Consider the following 14,834-nt stretch of genomic DNA (forward strand, 5'->3'; position numbering starts at 1 on the left):
TGCAAGCACCTCTGTGTGGACATTCCCCATCCCACCCCCATATATTCCTTGAGGACGTGGACTATTCATTTTTGTCAGTAACCCTAGCACCTCCAGCAGTGCTTGGCATGCATTAAGCACTTAATAAAATGTATGTGGATTGATAAGACCTGGCTTCTAGTCCTGATTCTGCCATTAACTTATTTGGACTTACTTTTGTGAAAGAAAAAAATTCAGTGCTTTGCATTTTTGTCAAAGAATCTGTTAGAGATAAATTTATGCTTAGAAAGAGAGAAAAGGAAAGGGCAGAGTTTTCACCTCATAGTTCTCTCTGACCCAAGCTACGGCTCCTTACATTTTTATAGTAATTTTTTTTAAGTTTTAATTTTAATTTTAATTTTTTCTTATTATGGTAATTTTTATTTATTTTTTTGTTTTCAACATTTACTTCCACAAGATTTTAAGTTCCAAATTTTCACCCCATCTCGGCCCTCCCCGACCCCAAGATGGCATGCATTCTGAATACCCCTTCGCCTAGTCTGCCTTCCCTTCTATCTCTCCCCCCTTTCTCTTATCCCCTTCCCCTTCAATTTTCCTGGAGGGCGGGATGGATTTCTATACCCCATTTCCTGTATTTCTTATTTCCCAGTTGCATGTGAAAACATTTTTTTTTAAACATGTGTTTTTAAAACTTTGGGTTCCAAATTTTCTCCCTTCCTCCCTCCCCACCCACCCTCACTGATAAGGTAAGCAACTAAATATAGGTTATATATGTGCAGTTATGCAAAACACTTCCATAGTAGACAAGCTGTGAAAAACTAACTCTATTTCCCTTAATCCTATCCCACCACCTTCCATTTATTCTATTCTTTCTTTTGACCCTGACCCTCCTCAGAAGTACTTGTTTCTGATTACCCCCTTTCCCAATCTGCCCTCCTCTCTATCATCTCCCTACTCCCTTGTCCCCTCCCCCCCATTTTCCTGTAGGGTAAGACAGATTTCCGTATGCAACTGAGTATGTATGTTATTCCCTCCTTAAGTCAAATTCTATGAGAATAAGATTCACTCATTCCCTCTTTCCCTCCCCCATTTCCCCTCTACTGTAAGAGCCTTTTCTTTTCTGTTTTTTTTTTTGTGAGATAATTTACCCCATTGTACCTCTCCCTTTCTCCTTCTCCTAGTATAATCCTCTGTCACCCCTTAATTTTGTTCTCCAGATATGACCCCTTCATTTTTAACTCACCCTATGCCCTCTATCTATCTATCTATCTGTCTGTCTATATCAATATATAGTACATATAATTTTTTCCCTCCAAATACCCTAATACTGACAAAGATCTCATGAGTTACAAATATCATCTTTCCATGCAGGAATGTAAACAGTTCAACCATAATAAGTCTCATGATTTTCTCTTTCCTGTTTACCTCTTCATGTTCCACTTGAGTCCTGTATTTGAAAATCAAATTTTCTATTCAGCTCTGGTCTTTTCATCAAGAATGCTTGAAAGTCCTGTATTTCACTGAGTGACCATTTTTACCCCTGAAGAATTATACTCAGTTTTGCTGGGTAGGTGATTCTTGGTTATAATCCTATCTCCTTTGCCCTCCGGAATATTATATTCCTTGCCCTGCGGTCCCTTAATGTAGAAGCAGCTAAATCTTGCTTTATCCTGATTGTGTTTCCACAATACTTGAATTGTTTCTTTCTGGCTGCTTGTAATATTTTCTCCTTGTGACCTGGGAACTCTGGAATTTGGCTACAATATTCCTAGGAGTTTTCCTTTGGGGATCTCTTTCAGGAGGAGATCAGTGGATTCTTTCCATTTCTATTTTGCCCTCTGGTTCTAAAATGTCAGGGCAGTTTTCCTTGATAATTTCTTGAAAGATGATGTCTAGGCTCTTTTTTTGATCATGGCTTTCAGATAGTCCAATAATTTTTAAATTCTCTCTCCTGGATCTATTTTCCAGGTCAGTTGTTTTTCCAGTGAGATATTTCACATTGTTTTCTAATTTTTCATTCTTTTGGATTTGTTTTCCAGTGTCTTGGTTTCTCATAAAGTCACTAAATTCCAATTGCTCTATTCTCATTTTTAAGGAAGTATTTTCTTCAGTAATCTTTTGGACTTCCTTTTCCATTTGGCCAATTTTGTTTTTTAGAGCATTCTTCTCCTCATTGGCTTTTTGGACCTCTTTTGCTATTTGGGTTAGGCTATTTTTTAAGGTGTTATTTTCTTCAGTATTTTTTTGGGTCTCCTTTAGCAAGCTGTTGACTTGTTTTTCATGATTTTCTTGCAAAACTCTCAGTTTTTCCTCTACTTCTCTTACTTGCTTCTCAAAATCCCTTTTGAGCTCTTCCAAGGCCTGGGACTGATTTATAATCTTCTTGGAAGCTTTGGATGTAGGAGCTTTGACTTTGTTGTCTTCTTCTGGTTGTATGTTTTGATCTTCTTTGTCACCAAAGTAAGATAATATAGTCTGACTCTTTTTGGGCTGCTTACTCATGATCCTGGCCAATTACTTGAGTTTTAAACTCTTTGTTAAGGTAAAAGTCTGTTTCCAATGTAGAGAATGTACTGTCCCAAGCTTCGGGGGTTTACACAACTGTTTTCAGAGGTACTTCTAGGGACCTGAAAAGTATCAGTTCTTCCAAGGTACTATGATAAGGGACAAGGTGTTTTCTCTCCACCGCCACAACAAGCTTCACCAGACCAGCATTCCTCCTCACCCCAGGACCACCCCTCAGAACTGTGACCCAGATCCAGGCATGGGAAGAGCAAGAGATTCCTGCCTCAGCATTGGCAAAGAGATCCCTGCAATCGCCCTCTGATCAGCCACTTGATTCCGCCTCAGTCTGTGAGCCAGAAGCTCAGGAGGGAGCTGTGGCCCTGGGGGCGGCTGAGACCTAGCTCCTTCTCTCACCACTGTGACAGACTTTTCCCACTGACCTTCTAAGTTGTCTTTGGTGTTCGTGGGTTGAAAAGTCTGGAAACTGGCACAGCTGCCCATGATTCAGCCCTCTGAGGCCTGCTCCAGGGTTGTTGCGGCCTGCACGCCCACACCAAACTGAGCTCCTCTCCCCACCTGGCGCGGTATACCTTTCCAATCAATCATCCAGGCTGTCTTTGGCTGGAAATTTGTTTCACTCTGTCTTTTTGTGGGTTCTGCTGCTTTAGAATTTGTTTAGAGCCATTTTTTTTTATAGGTATTTGGAAGGGTTTGGGGGGAGAGCTCAAATAAGTCACTGCTTTCCCTCCACCATCTTGGCTCCGCCCCCTCAGAGTGGAGTGAGGAGATGGATATTCAATCCATTTTTATAGGAATCTTGAAACAAAAAGACAAAATTCCTTAACAAAGAAAAATATGAGTCCATAAGTTTCAATAAAGCATTTTTTAATTTATCAAATAGGACTATAGTACTGTTTGTGTTGGGAGATCTACTCTTGAAAATCTGTCTTCTTGGAAAACTTAGGTATAGAGCTAAAACAAAATGAGACAAGTCAACAGGCCTTTTATTTATTTTTTAAAATAATTTATTTTTAATTTTCAACATTCACTTCCATAAGCTTTTGAGTTTTAGATTTTCTCCCTCTCCCTCCCCAAGATGGCACGCAATCTGATATAGGTTGTACATATATATTCCTATTAAACATATTTTCGCATTAGTCATGTTGTAAAGAAGAATTAGAACCAATAGGAGGAACCATAAGAAAGAAGAAACAAAACAAAACAGAAGAAAAAAAAAAGCAAATAGTGTGCTTTGATCTGCATTCCAACTCCATAGTTCTTTCTCTGGATGTGGATAGCATTTTCCATTATGAGACTTTTGAAGATGTCTTAGATCCTTGCATTACTGAGAAGAGTTAAGTCTATCAAAGTTAGTCATCGCACAATGTGGCTGTTACTGTGTACAATGTTCTGGTTCTGCTCACTTCACTCAGCACCAGTCCACACAAGTCTTTCCAGGTTTTTCTGAAATCGGCCTGCTCATCATTACTTTTTTCTTTTCTCTCTTTTTTTTTTGTTTTTTTTGAGGCAATTGGGGTTAAGTGACTTGTCAAGCGTCACACAGCCAATAAGTGTCAAATGTCTGATCTGAGACCACATTTGAACTCAAGTCCTCCTGACTCCAGGGTTGGTGCTCTATCTATTGCGCCACCTAGCTGTGCCCTCCCCCATCATTTCTTATGGCACAATAGTATTCCATTACATTCATATACCACAACTTGTTCAGCCATTCGTCAGTTGATGGGCATCCCCTCAATTTCCAATTCTTTGCCACCACAGAAAGAGCTGCGATAAATATTTTTGTACATGTGGGTCCTTTTTCCATTTTTATGATCTCTTTGGGATATAGCCCTAGAAGTGCTATTGCTGGGTCAAAGAGTATGCACATTTTTATAGCCCTTTGGTCGTAGTTCCAAATTGCTCTCCAAAATGGTCGAATCAGTTCACAACTCTACCAACAATGCATTAGTGTTTCAATTTTCCCACATCTTTTCCAGCATTTATCATTTTGCTGTTTTGTCATGTTAGCCAATCTGATAGGTGTGATGTGGTAACTCAGAGTTGTTTCAATTTGCATTTCTCTAACCAATAGTGATTTTCATTTTTTCATATGACTATAGATAGCTTTAATTTCTTCATCTGAAAACTGCCCAACAGGCTTTTTATTATGCATTTCCTAATGTACCAGGCACTGTACTAAGTAAGGGCTGGGAATACAAAGAAAGGTAACACAGTAGTAGTCTTTGTTCTCAGGGAGCTCACAGTCTAATTGGGGGAGACAATATGCAAACAACTATGTACAAACAAGATATTTACAGGATGAATTGGAGATAATCAACAGAGGGAAGGCACTCGCATTAAGGGGGACTGGGAAAAGCTTCTTGTAGAGAGTTGGGTTTTAGCTGGGAATTAAAAGAACCCCAAGGAGGTGGAGAGGAGAAAGGAGAGAGTTCCCTATCTGGGGGACAACCTGTGGAAATGCCTGGAATCTTGAGTGAGGAACAAAAACAAGGAGTCCATTGTCATTGGGTGCAGGGAGTAAGGTGTAAGAAATCTGGAAAGGTAGGAGGGGGCCAGATTATGAAGGGCTTTGAATGTGAAACAGAGGATTTTGTATTTGATCTAGGAGGTAATAGGAAGTACTGTAATTTATTGACATGGGGAGGGAGGAGTGAGGAGTCAGATCTGGGCTTTAGGAAGATCAGTTTGACAGCTGAGTGAAAGATGGACTCAAGTGGAAGACCTGAGGCAAGGAGACCACCCATTGCCATTGTCAGGAAGACTCATCTTCTTGAGTTCAAATCTGGCCTCACTTCCTAGCTGTGTGACGCTGGGCAAGTCACTTAACGCTATTCCTATCTGTAAAATGAGCTGGAGAAGGAAGTGGCAAACCATTCCAGTATCTTTGCCAAGAAAACTCCAAATGGAGTCACGAAGAGTTGGACATGAGTTATATGATTAAACAATAGTAAAAAGTCTTGTAATCACATAAAAGAGTAAACCCTCCTTTGGATTTAGTCAGAGGACTTAGGTTTGAATCCTAACTCTGTCTGCTCCTTACTAGCTGTATGAATTTAGACTAAATCTTTCTGAGACAATGTGATGAAATTCTTTTGTCCTTTATACTCTTATTTTATTTTTAGAAATTAATTAATTTATTTTTAGTTATCAACATTCACTTCCACAAGATTTTGAGTTCCAAATTTTCTCCATATCTCTTCCCTCCCCCACCCCAAGATGTTGTGCATTCTGATTACCTCTTCCCCCAATTTGCCCTACCTTCTATCACCTCCCTTTTCCTTATCCCTTCCCCTTCTATTTTCCTGTAGTGTAAGATAGATTTCTATATCCCATTGCCTGTGTATCTTATTTCCCAGTTGCATGTAAAAACAATTTTTAACAATTTTTAAAACTTTGAGTTCCAAATTCTCTCCCTTCCTCCTTCCACGTTCACCCTCATTGAGAAGAAAAGCAGTTTGATATAGGTTATACATATATAGTCATGCAAAACACTGCCATAATAGTCATGTTGTAAAAGACTAACTATATTTCGCTCCATCCTTTCCTGCCCCCCCATTTATTCTATTCTCTCCTTTGACCCTGTCCCTCCTCAAAATGTTTGCTTCTGATTACCCCCCCAATATGTCTTCCCTTCTATTACTACCCCCTTCCGTTATCTCCCTCCCCCCTACTTTCCTGTAGGGTAAGATAGATTTCCATATCCAATTGAGAGTGTATGTCATTCCCTCCGTGAGCCAAATCCAATGAGAATAAGGTTTACTGATTCCCTCTCACCTCCCGCCTCTTCCCCTCCATTGTAAAGGCTTTTTCTTGCCTCTTTTATATGAGATCATTTACCCCATTTGACCTCTCCCTTTCTCCTTCTCCCAGTAAATTCCTCTCTCACCCCTTAATTTTATTTTTTAGATGTCACCCCTTCATATTCAATTCACCCTGTGCCCTCTGTATATATTCCCTCCAACTACCCTAGTATTGAGAAAGGTCTCATAAGTTACAAATATAATTTTTCCATGTAGAAATGTAAACAATTCTATTTTAATAAGTCCCTTATGATTTCTCTTTCCTGTTTACCTTTTCATGCTTCTCTTGAGTCTTATATCTGAAAGTCAATTTTTCTATTGAGCTCTGGCTTCTCAAGAATGCATTAAATTCCTCTACATCATTGAATGTCAATTTTTTCCCCTCATTGATTGCACTCAGTTTTGCTGGGTAGGTGATTCTAGGTTTTCATTCTACCTCCTTTTACCTCCAGAATATATTTTTCCAAACCCTCTGATCCTTTAATGTAGAAGCTGCTAAAACTTGTGTTATCCTGATTGTGTTTCCACAATACTTGAATTGTTTCTTTCTGGTGCTTGCAATATTTTCTCCTTGACCTGGGAACTCTGGAATTTGGCTATAATATTCCTGGCAGTTTTCCTTTTGGGATCTCTTTCAGGAGTTGACTGGTGGATTCTTTCAATTTCTATTTTACCCTGTGGTTCTAGAATATCAGGGCAGTTTTCCTTGATAATTTCTTGAAAGATAATGTCTAGTCTTTTTTTTTTATCATGACTTTCAGATAGTCCAATAACTTTTAAATTCTCTCTCTTGGATCTGTTTTCCAGGTCAGTTGTTTTTCTAATGAGATATTTCATGTTGTCTTCTATTTTTTATTCTTTTGGTTTTGTTTTATAATTTCTTGATTTCTCATAGAGCTTTCATTTGCTCCATTCTAATTTTTAAGGGATTATTTTCTTCAGTGAGCTTTTGAACCTGCTTTTCCATTTGGCCATTTCTGCTTTTTAAGGCATTCTTCTCCTCATTGGCTTTTTGGACCTCTTTTGCCATTTGGGTTAGTCTATTTTTTAAGGTGTTATTTTCTTCAGTATTTTTTGGGGTCTCCAAAAGTAAGCCATTGACTCGTTTTTCATGATTTTTCTTGCATCACTCTCATTTTTCTTCCCATTTTTTCCTCTACTTCTCTTACTTGATTTTCAAAGTCCTTTTTGAGCTCTTCCATGACCTGAGACCAATTTGTATTTTTCTTGGAGGCTTTGGATGTAGGAGCTTTGACTTTGTTGTCTTCTTTTGATTGTATGTTTTGATCTTCCTTGTCACCAAAGTAAGATTCTATAATCTGAGTTTTTTTCTGCTGTTTGCTCATTTCCCCAGCCAATTACTTGACTTTTTAACTCTTTGTTAAGGTAGGCTCTGCTTCCAGTGTGGAGAGTGTACTGTCTCAAGCTTTAGGGGTTTTATGCAGTTGTTTTCAGAGATACTTCTAGGGACCTATAAGTTTTCAGTTCTTCCAAGGTGGTATGATCCAAGAAGAGGTGTTTACTCCTCTCCTGGCCAGTGCTCTGGTCTGTGAATGATCACAAACACTCTTTTCTGTCCTGGAACTGTGAGGAGGGTTCCCTCTCCACTGCTTGAACAAGTTCTGCTATACCTTCACCCCTCCTTGCCCCAGGAACGCCTCCCAGGAATGTGACCCAGATCCAAGTATAGGCAAGCAACAGAATCCTGCCTCAGTGCCAGCAGAGATCCATGTAATCTCCTTCTAATCACTTGTTCGATCGCCTTACCATCTGTGGTCTGAGAGCTCTGGAAGCAGCAACCACCATCCCAGGGCTGCTCTGGGGTCGTGGCTGGACCGCACTCATCTCCCACCCAGGTCTGATAGACCTTTCCTACTGACCTTCTAAGTTGTCTGGCATTCGTGGGTTGAGAAGTCTGGAAACCACCACAGCTGCCAGTGATTCAGTCCCATGCTGCCTGCTCAGGGTTTGCTGGAACCTAATCTGTGCTGGCACGGTTTGTGTTGGCACTATGCTCCTCTCTCAGCCTGGTGCAACAGACCTTTCCTATCGACCTTCCAGGTTGTCTTGGGCTGGAAATTTGTTTCACTGTGTCTTTTTGTGGGTTCTGGTGCTCTAGGATTTGTTTAGAATAATTTTTTACAGATATTTGGAGGGGTTTGGGGGAGAGCTCAAACAAGTCCCTGCTTTTACTCTGCCGTCTTGGCTCCACCCTTGTCCTTTATTCTCTTAAAAATTATTGAGGGTTCCAAAGAACCTTTGTTTATATGGGTTATATTTATTAATATTTATCATATTAGAAATAAAAACTGATAAAATTTCAAATATTTATTAATAACAATAATAGATCCATTACACGTTAACAAAGATAACACATTTTAATGAATGATAGCTATTTTCCAAAAGAAAACTTCTAAGAGGAGTGGCATTGTTTTACATATTTTTGTAAATCTCTTTAATGGCTTAATAGAATGCTTCTGCATTCTATTGCAATATTTGAGATATTGCAATATCTGAGATAAAAAATGAAGTCTCAAATTTCTCCATCATATTTGGTCTCCTGGCTGTGTAAAGAGGGATAAAATATTGTTATACCTCCCCTTCTATGAGGTACGAGGGATGTTGCATCTCTAGGTCTGATCAGTACTTCTGATTTCAGATTCTTTTCTAAGGTAATTCATAGATCAAAGGCATGTTCTGTATTTATTGGAGTATTGATCTCATCGCAGACAACCAAATGCTTTAACGCATACCTAAATTTTATGGCATTTTTTGTCATTTTACCAATTGGTATTCAGCCCTCATGCCAAATAATTATTTGCCTAGATATTGAATACATATCAAGATGTTGTTGAGACATAGGATGCTATTCTAGAGTGTTCTGTCCTGTCTTAATTAAATTTATTTGTTACCATTCCTAAGTTTTGCTTGCTCATGGCAAATTCTTGGAGAATCGTTTAGGTTAGGTTCCATTCAACACCTGTTAGCTCTGACTTCAGATAAGAGGTTAAAACAGGGACAGCTAGGTGGTGCAGTGAATAAACTCCAGCCTTGGAGTCAGGAGGACCTGAGTTCAAATCCAGCCTCAAACACATGACACTTACTAGCTGTGTGACCCTGGGCAAGTCACTTAACCCTGATTGCCTCACCAAAAAAGTAAAAAAAAAAAAAAAAAAAAAGGTTAAAACAAACTTATGTAAGTGAGAACTAGTTATGTGTCTCCATCTAATTTTTTTGGGGGGGGGGCTGGCAATGGGGTTAAGTGACTTGCCCAGGGTCACACAGCTAGTTAGTATTATGTGTCTGAGATTTGAACTCAGGTCCTCCTGACTTCAAGCTCTATCCACTGCACCACCTAAGCTGCTCCCATTTAATTTGTTAATGCCACATTTTCCAAGTGCTGTGCCTCACCACTACTTTGTAATTGGCTTCATTGCTTTAATTGTGCTTATCTGTCAGGTACCAGTCCTTTACATTTCCCTTTTGCATGGCATATACTGTGTGGACATTTGCTACTCAGTTTGTTTTTAATGGTCCAGTCAGCTTATTTGTTGCTGTCTAAAGAAAAGCATAGTACCCTATTTTAAGCTTTAAGGTTTCCAAATATCTAATTTGAAATAGGCCAATTTTTTATCATTGGTTATAATACTTGCAATGTTTTAGACTATATTAAAGCCACCATGCAGAGCTCTCTGATGCCTCAGGAATGGCTACCTAGTTTTACATGTTGCATCATTTATTCCTCACAACCATGTGAAGTGAGCACTATTATGATCCCCATTTTACAGATTAGGAAACTGAAGCAGATAGTGACTTGCCTAGGGGTCACACAGCTTGTGTCTTAGATAGGATTGGAACTCAAGTCTTCTTGATTCCAGGCCAAAACTCTATCCCCATTGTACAATCTAGCCACCTTTGAAGTAGATACCCTGGTACAAAGGTACCATCCCGTCTGGGGAGCTAAGAATAGCTTATAGCTTTTCCCAAAAAACTCTTCCTGAGAATGGGTATATATACCTACTTGATCTGCTTCTGAGGTTCTTGATTTAAAATGTAATCTCTTTTCTTGACTTGTATATAGGATATATTAAAAACATCTTTGAGATAAATTTTGACTAGGAAAATCTAGTTATGTGAAGCTTCGGTGTTTGAAATAAAGTATCCACAATCAGCTGGTGTGGTAAGATAGCCAAGTGAAATTGAGTTTTACAAAATCCAAAAGTTACAAAATTTGCGTTGTAATCTCATGAATGACTTTTAACATCAGATAATCTGCCTCAGACAGGTTGTTTTTTATAAACCATCTTACAGTCATGGAGTATATTACATTCTACAAGATTCTTTCATTCATGTACATGGTCTCATTTGATCCAAACTGCCCTGGTCTGGTTTGTACAGTAGGAGTGACTGTCTCCATTTTACAGATGAAGAGAGATTGGTCAAAGAGATTGAGTAACTTGTCTGAGATTACCACATATCAAGTAAATCACAGAACCAGGACTCAACCTGAGGTCTTCTTATGTCTTTATCTACTGTTGTTTCAATGACATCATGCTGCCTAAGTCTCTTAATGTCATTTCTGAGTATTATGTAATCTTAGAAAACCCATCTGTCTTGTTGTGACCTTCGTACATTATGTATGTATAGTAGTAATTTTTAAACCCACCTTAAACATTTCTTCTGCTTCAGGTCCCAAAATAAACATGCATATAAAATGAAAAGTATTTTAATCTATGCTGTAATATCTGCCTACTGGTTTGGATGGACAGTGTAGCCCAAGGTGACTTTAAATGCTAAGTCTGTAAGGTGTCTTTCCCCTTTCCTTTATCCTTAGCTCTTTTTGAAAGCAGTCTTAGACCTATAAAAATAAATAAGGTGGCAAGTTTCTCACAAAGAGGATTACAGAGAGAACATTTCACACAGAATTAAAAATAAGGGGGAGGAGAGATTGATTGGTATTAAGCTGAAATATCTCCTTGTATTTAAGGCAATGTGTTTTTTATTACTTTCTGCCAAAAATAATTAATTCCCCTGATTAAGCATTGTTTTTCAATTTTAATTAAAATCTTCCAGTTGAGCCTTTGTTGTTACTGCTCTTTGAAAGGATTTTGTACTTAAGCATTCATAGCAAACTAAGTTAAAAAGAAATTATATCCTCTAAAACATACTTTCCTATGGGATAACCCTGTCTTATGTTTAGATTTTGTTGTTGTTGAGTCCTTCTGAACATTCATTTTCAGTGGCTATAGTGCACATCAAAATTTCCCAGAGACATATAGTAACAGTTGGGAGAGTTTGGTACCCCAAGGATGTCCTGTGCTCTTTTATAGTTATTCCATTTGTATTTAAAGTAACTTTTTCAATAAATAAGCCAATAATATTTTCCTTGGTTAAGCTTGTAAGAGAGCCTCATCATTCCTCCCTTGTAGTACCTGACCAAACAAGTGGAGCTCCTACGACAGATGAATGAACAACATGCAAAGGTTTATGAACAACTGGATGTCACTGCACGGGAGCTAGAAGAGACAAATCAGAAGCTCGTATCGGACAGCAAGGCGTCCCAGCAAAAGATTGTGAGGTAAGGTTCCTATGGTTTCTTGTCATGGAAGTTGAGGAAGACCTCACGGAGCTATTTGACTTACTCTGTAGACTTAGGACAGGATACGAGTGAAGGGTGGTCCGTTGAAGTGATAACGTGGTAACATTTCAGCTTGTTTTCTTTGCCCTGGATAAAGGAGAGTGGGTTAAACAGAAGTCCTTTCCAATTAAGAAATCCCACTTTCAGTGTAACTAATCTCTCTTCATGGGTCATGCCCTTGATTGAATGTAACAAGCTGTAATTGGTCTATGTTCTCTCTTTCCAGTCTGACTGAAACAATCGAATGCCTGCAGAGCCATGTTGACCATCTCCAGAACCAGATGGAGGAGCTGAAGACCTCGAGTGGTGGGAGGGGGAGCCAGGAGAGATGTGAGCAGCGAAAGTCAGTGCACAGCTTCTCATGTCTGAAGGAACTTTATGACCTACGCAAGTAAGCTGCTACCAGTCTCTTCCTTTTGTATTTACAAGCAAAAACATTTTTCAGTGCTTGGTGAAGTCAGGGTTTCGGTTGAGCAGAAATTGTATACTTTTCAAAATGTATCTTTCTTGGAAAAGTTACAGTTTTTAAACCACAAGTAGTCTGAAGCAAGGCAATAGCTTTGATTCTGCATTTATGAATGATGGGTTCTTTCATTAATGGAAATTAAGTATAAACCCTCATCACCTGGGTCTAGAAATTTGAGGAAGATAAATCTGGCTTTGTGATTACTTCATGAAAACTGTTTCTTTCATTTTAGTTCAGATACACATTCTTCTTTTATCTGAAAATATTTTAAGATAGATTTTCTACAAGAAAGTTTTTTGAGCTTTCACATTAGAAGATTAATTAAATGGATATTTTATTAGGCAGAATGTTTCCTGATGAGCAAATAGCAATTCTGAAATAATGGAAAACAGTTACTTTTTTATGAAAATTGATACTGGCTATAATATTCTTCTGTCTGATGAAGTTAGTAATTAGTAAATGGTTAGTAATTAGTAAAATATGAGCCTGTAGGAACCTTCTTGGGGCCTTCAGAAGCATCCATCTATACTGGTGGAAGTATTCCCAAACCCCAAGCAGGAGAGGAAATACTAAAGTTCTTTTAACCTGGGATCCAGAGATATGGGGGAGTATATATAGTTCAGGTATCAATTTGTGAACTAAGCAATATATTAGGCATTCATGATGGCCTAGAGTTCCCTCAGGAAACATTGTAAATGTTTGTGCTAGCTCTTCCAAGGGAATAAAGTAATTTATGGCCTCAGGAATGCCTATCCAAGTTATCCCATAGGAACTGGTGTCACAATTACCTCCAAGTTCAAATTTGAGTGTAGATCCTTGACAGAGTAGAAGCAAATGATGTGGGCTCATAACTTTATCACAGCCATATGTGAGTGTGACCAAGCCAGATCATATTGGAAGTAAATTGTCTTATAGTATCAGTTCAACAAACATTGAAGCACCTACTGTGTGTGAGGCACCGTATTTAGCGCTGGAGATATGATGAAATTGAGAGCCCCTGCCTTCAAGTAGCCTATGTTTTATAAGAAGAGTACAAAAGATATGCAGATCAGTAAAATCCAAAGAGTATACAATGTAATTTCAAGTGCACTGACACCCGAGGGAATCAGGACGTGGGAGGACTTAAGCTGTAGTCTGAAAGAAGCTAGTGATTCTGACAAGGTGGTGAGGAGGGAGGGCATTCCATACGTGAGGCAACCACTTGTACATCAGCAGATATAGAAGATTATGAATATGAGAAATATTGAGCAGGCTGGTTTAACCAGAAGGGAGAGTGGGTAAAGGTGAGTAATAGTAACTAAGATTGGAAAGCTAGATAAGAGCTAGACTGCAAAGGGCTTTAAATGCCAACCCATTGAAGAGTAAGAGAGTGATGTAATCAGAATTGCATTTTAGGAGCATCAGTGTGCAATTTGTGGAAGATAGATTGGAGCACAGAGACTGGAAGCCAGGAGGCCAAGTAGAAAGCTGTTGTGATAATCCCGGTTGAGAGGTGATGAGAGTCTGAGCTAGGGGAGGTGTTGTATGAATGAAGAGAAGGACGTAGGAGAAGTAGAATTGACAAGACTTGGCAAGTGCATGGATGGGTTGGGGGGCAGGGTGAAGGAAAGCACAGAAGATGACTCCAGAGTTGTGAACCTAAGTTACTGGTTGCATGGTGGTATCTTAAAAGAATGAAGTCTTTTGAGGCATATGGGGAAGATTGTCTGTCATCACAAGGGTCTGATAGCCAACCCCACCCCTGTATTTGGCACATCTTCTCAAGAACAGGCTGCTATGTAGGGGTAGATGGAACAATGGGGGAAAGTTCAGCCAGTCAACTCTTACTTTGCTTTTCTCTGCCAGAGAAAATGACTTTCATATTGGGAAAGAGTATAAAACTGGCAAACTGCCACCCTTTATGGTTTCCAATTGCCAGGCCCACATGAACTGCATACCCCAACATACAGAAAGAATTGGCAGATGTGATTACTGTAGCACTCCAGTGATCTTTGTGAGACTGAACCATTAGGGAACTGCCAGTACTTTAATTCTCTGAGGTGTTACCTTAATTCTTATGGGGTTCTTTTGGGGGGGAGGGTTTTGGGTATCTGGGTTCTCCAAGGGGCCATATTTCAGCTCTGAGGAGTCTTGTCTAAGGCTGTCCACAGCTTCTTTCAATCCATACCAGTCTCTGGCTACGTAGATAAAGCTCTTATCTGAGCCTTCTTTGTTCTTTCCTAAGGCCTATGAAGGCTGCCAGGTCTGTTCTCTCAGCCCCTTAGTTCTCTCCTTATTAGCCTCAGGTCACCTCTTTCTCAGGGAGGGATCTTACCCATCATTGAAGCACTTTTTTTAGACCCTTCTTTTAGTCTTATATCACTCATCCCATCTCTACAGTTAAGTCCGTTTTAACTTCAGTGAGAAAGACTGTTACCCTAGCCTT

The 14,834-nt window shown here is 39.2% G+C and overlaps 1 protein-coding gene across 3 annotated transcripts in view; it reads left to right on the plus strand.

The window, feature by feature from the left end:
* LOC114051926 (cerebellar degeneration-related protein 2-like) overlaps positions 1 to 14,834 on the plus strand; it is a 36,329-nt gene that overhangs the window by 19,035 nt on the left and 2,460 nt on the right. For all 3 annotated transcript variants that reach the window (XM_027874335.1, XM_027874337.1, XM_027874336.1), the window contains 2 exons: positions 11,735 to 11,883; positions 12,170 to 12,334. In XM_027874335.1, the coding sequence (XP_027730136.1) occupies positions 11,735 to 11,883; positions 12,170 to 12,334 (314 nt within the window). The remainder of the gene's footprint in view (positions 1 to 11,734; positions 11,884 to 12,169; positions 12,335 to 14,834) is intronic.

Source organism: Vombatus ursinus, unplaced genomic scaffold (assembly GCF_900497805.2).
Source record: "Vombatus ursinus unplaced genomic scaffold, bare-nosed wombat genome assembly UNPS02014807.1, whole genome shotgun sequence".
NCBI lineage: Eukaryota > Metazoa > Chordata > Mammalia > Diprotodontia > Vombatidae > Vombatus > Vombatus ursinus.